The 1,973-nt window shown below is 47.0% G+C and overlaps 1 protein-coding gene across 2 annotated transcripts in view; it reads left to right on the forward strand.

Moving 5' to 3' along the window:
* Positions 1 to 1,284, forward strand: part of bhlha15 (basic helix-loop-helix family, member a15) — a 3,421-nt gene extending 2,137 nt beyond the window's left edge. Inside the window, exon 2 of one of the 2 annotated variants that reach the window (XM_014019265.1) lies at positions 305 to 1,284. In XM_014019265.1, the coding sequence (XP_013874719.1) occupies positions 327 to 887 (561 nt within the window). In that variant the 5' untranslated portion in view covers positions 305 to 326 and the 3' untranslated portion in view covers positions 888 to 1,284. Of the gene's footprint in view, positions 1 to 272 lie in introns of both variants that reach the window. The other variant, XM_014019264.1, reaches the window with a different exon arrangement.
* Positions 1,285 to 1,973: the final 689 nt, after the last annotated feature.

Raw genomic sequence — 1,973 nt, forward strand, 5'->3', positions numbered from 1 at the left:
CCTTCGTCGCGGTGCTGTGACGTATGCGGCCGACAAATTCGGCCTTCGGAGGACCCGGCCTGCCGTTTTGGACACAGCCATAGCCTTTTGCTTTTAGAGTTTTGAGCTAGCAGTTTGTTTCTTTTCAGCTTTTAATTAGCATTTTGCTAATCTTTTACTTGGTGCTGTGCTACGTTTAGGTTTTAGAAACTCTCTTTCAGCGTTGACACTATATTTTCATATAAATGCACTTTTTCAAGCGTTAACAGTTTTCTTACGGCTCCTGTCTTCAGGATTGCTAAAACTGTGAGATCTGCTCCATCAGACGCAGGGAGGTGAAGGGCAGGATGAAGTCCAAAGGAAAAGCTGTGAGACCCTCCAGGAGGTCCTGGTCCGACCCGGAGCCAGAACAGGAACCTGACACGGAGCCGGGTTCCAGCGAGCAGGAGGGCTCTGAGGCCTCAGTTCAGATCGGTGGCTCCTGGAGGGGCTCTCTGAGGCGGCAGGGGGGAGGGGCTGGGGCAGGAGCGAGCGTGGGCCGGCGGCGCAGGCAGCAGCGAGGCACCAAGGAGCGCAGCGTCCGGCGCCTGGAGAGCAACGAGCGCGAGCGTCAGCGCATGCACAAACTCAACAACGCCTTCCAGGCACTGCGGGAGGCCATCCCCCACGTCCGAACGGACAGGAAGCTGTCCAAGATCGAGACTCTGACTCTGGCTAAGAACTACATCAAATCTCTGACCACCATCATCCTGGACATGTCAGGGGCCTGCCTGCCGGACGGCGGCGGCCCCTCGGGGGCCAGTGCTGTCCGCCTGCTGCAATGCTACCAGCAGCACCTGCAAGAGGAGGGGGAGGACGGTCTCACCCAGTACCTCACCGACATGCAGAGCTTCAACCAGGACAGCTAACAGTGGGACTGTGGGGGGGTCTCCTCTTCCAAACTACAGCAGCACTCATTCAGCAGACATACAAAGAAACAGCAGTGGAGACTGTGGAGTGCATTCAGAAGAAAATAAACTCTTTTTTTTTTCTCTTGTGTTTTAAACTGGGGAAATTCTCTTGTGTGTTTGTGTGTTATCGCCTGATCTTGCGTGTATTTATATTAGGAAACCCGCTGAGTGTAGCCTCTGGTGATGTCTATCACGTCCAGGAAGGAGAGCGACACCAGCAGTGCACTTCAATGTTTTTGCAAGTCACCAAGTTTGCTCATGACGATGCAGATGATGTTTTTGCAGGATGTTTTATTAAAAAAAAACTATGAAAATAAGATTTAAAGTATTACCAATAAACAGATTTATTTATTGATATTGACCTTCTTTTTGGTTGTTTTTGACCAAGTAGATTATGATATACTTAAGTAATACTTCAGCAAGAAGTGACAGTAATCTATTAAATCAACCAAATAAACTCATCAGTAGTTGAAAGAAAAACTTGTCAAATATGCAAACACTTCTCCAATTCAAGATTTCATAGTGGCAGCAGCCACAATAAGTTCATAGATCTATACCTTACAAATTCATGTATTGTGTGTTTTAAGTGCTCAGTCATTGTACCAACATCTAGCCAAAAGCAGTAGACCACATGCAAATTCAAACAGTTCTGAGAAAGAGGAAGGTTTAGTTTAAACATTTTAACCACAATTATTTTACTGTTTCCCCTTATTAACAATGCTGATGATTGCACATTTCTTGTTTTAAAGGGGCAATTTCATGTAAAATCAACTTTTTTGAGTTTTATATCATGTTATAATGTTATACTCTCATAAAAAACATGCCCATAGCCTTGCTTTGACTCATTCATGCATGTTTGAGAAATCCTGCAGTGTTTTTAGGAAGCCATGCTGAGGAGCAAAACGACAGGTTGGGACCAGAAACGCCCCTGGAGTGTGCCTTTAAGTCGAGCTTCCTCATGGCGGAGCGCCCACACACCCCGCCCATGACTCCTGCAGGCTCTCGGGCAAAAGTGAAAGTGAAACCTAACTGTCTGCTGAGCTC

Source organism: Austrofundulus limnaeus, unplaced genomic scaffold, assembly GCF_001266775.1.
Source record: "Austrofundulus limnaeus strain Quisiro unplaced genomic scaffold, Austrofundulus_limnaeus-1.0 Scaffold215, whole genome shotgun sequence".
Classification (NCBI taxonomy): domain Eukaryota; kingdom Metazoa; phylum Chordata; class Actinopteri; order Cyprinodontiformes; family Rivulidae; genus Austrofundulus; species Austrofundulus limnaeus.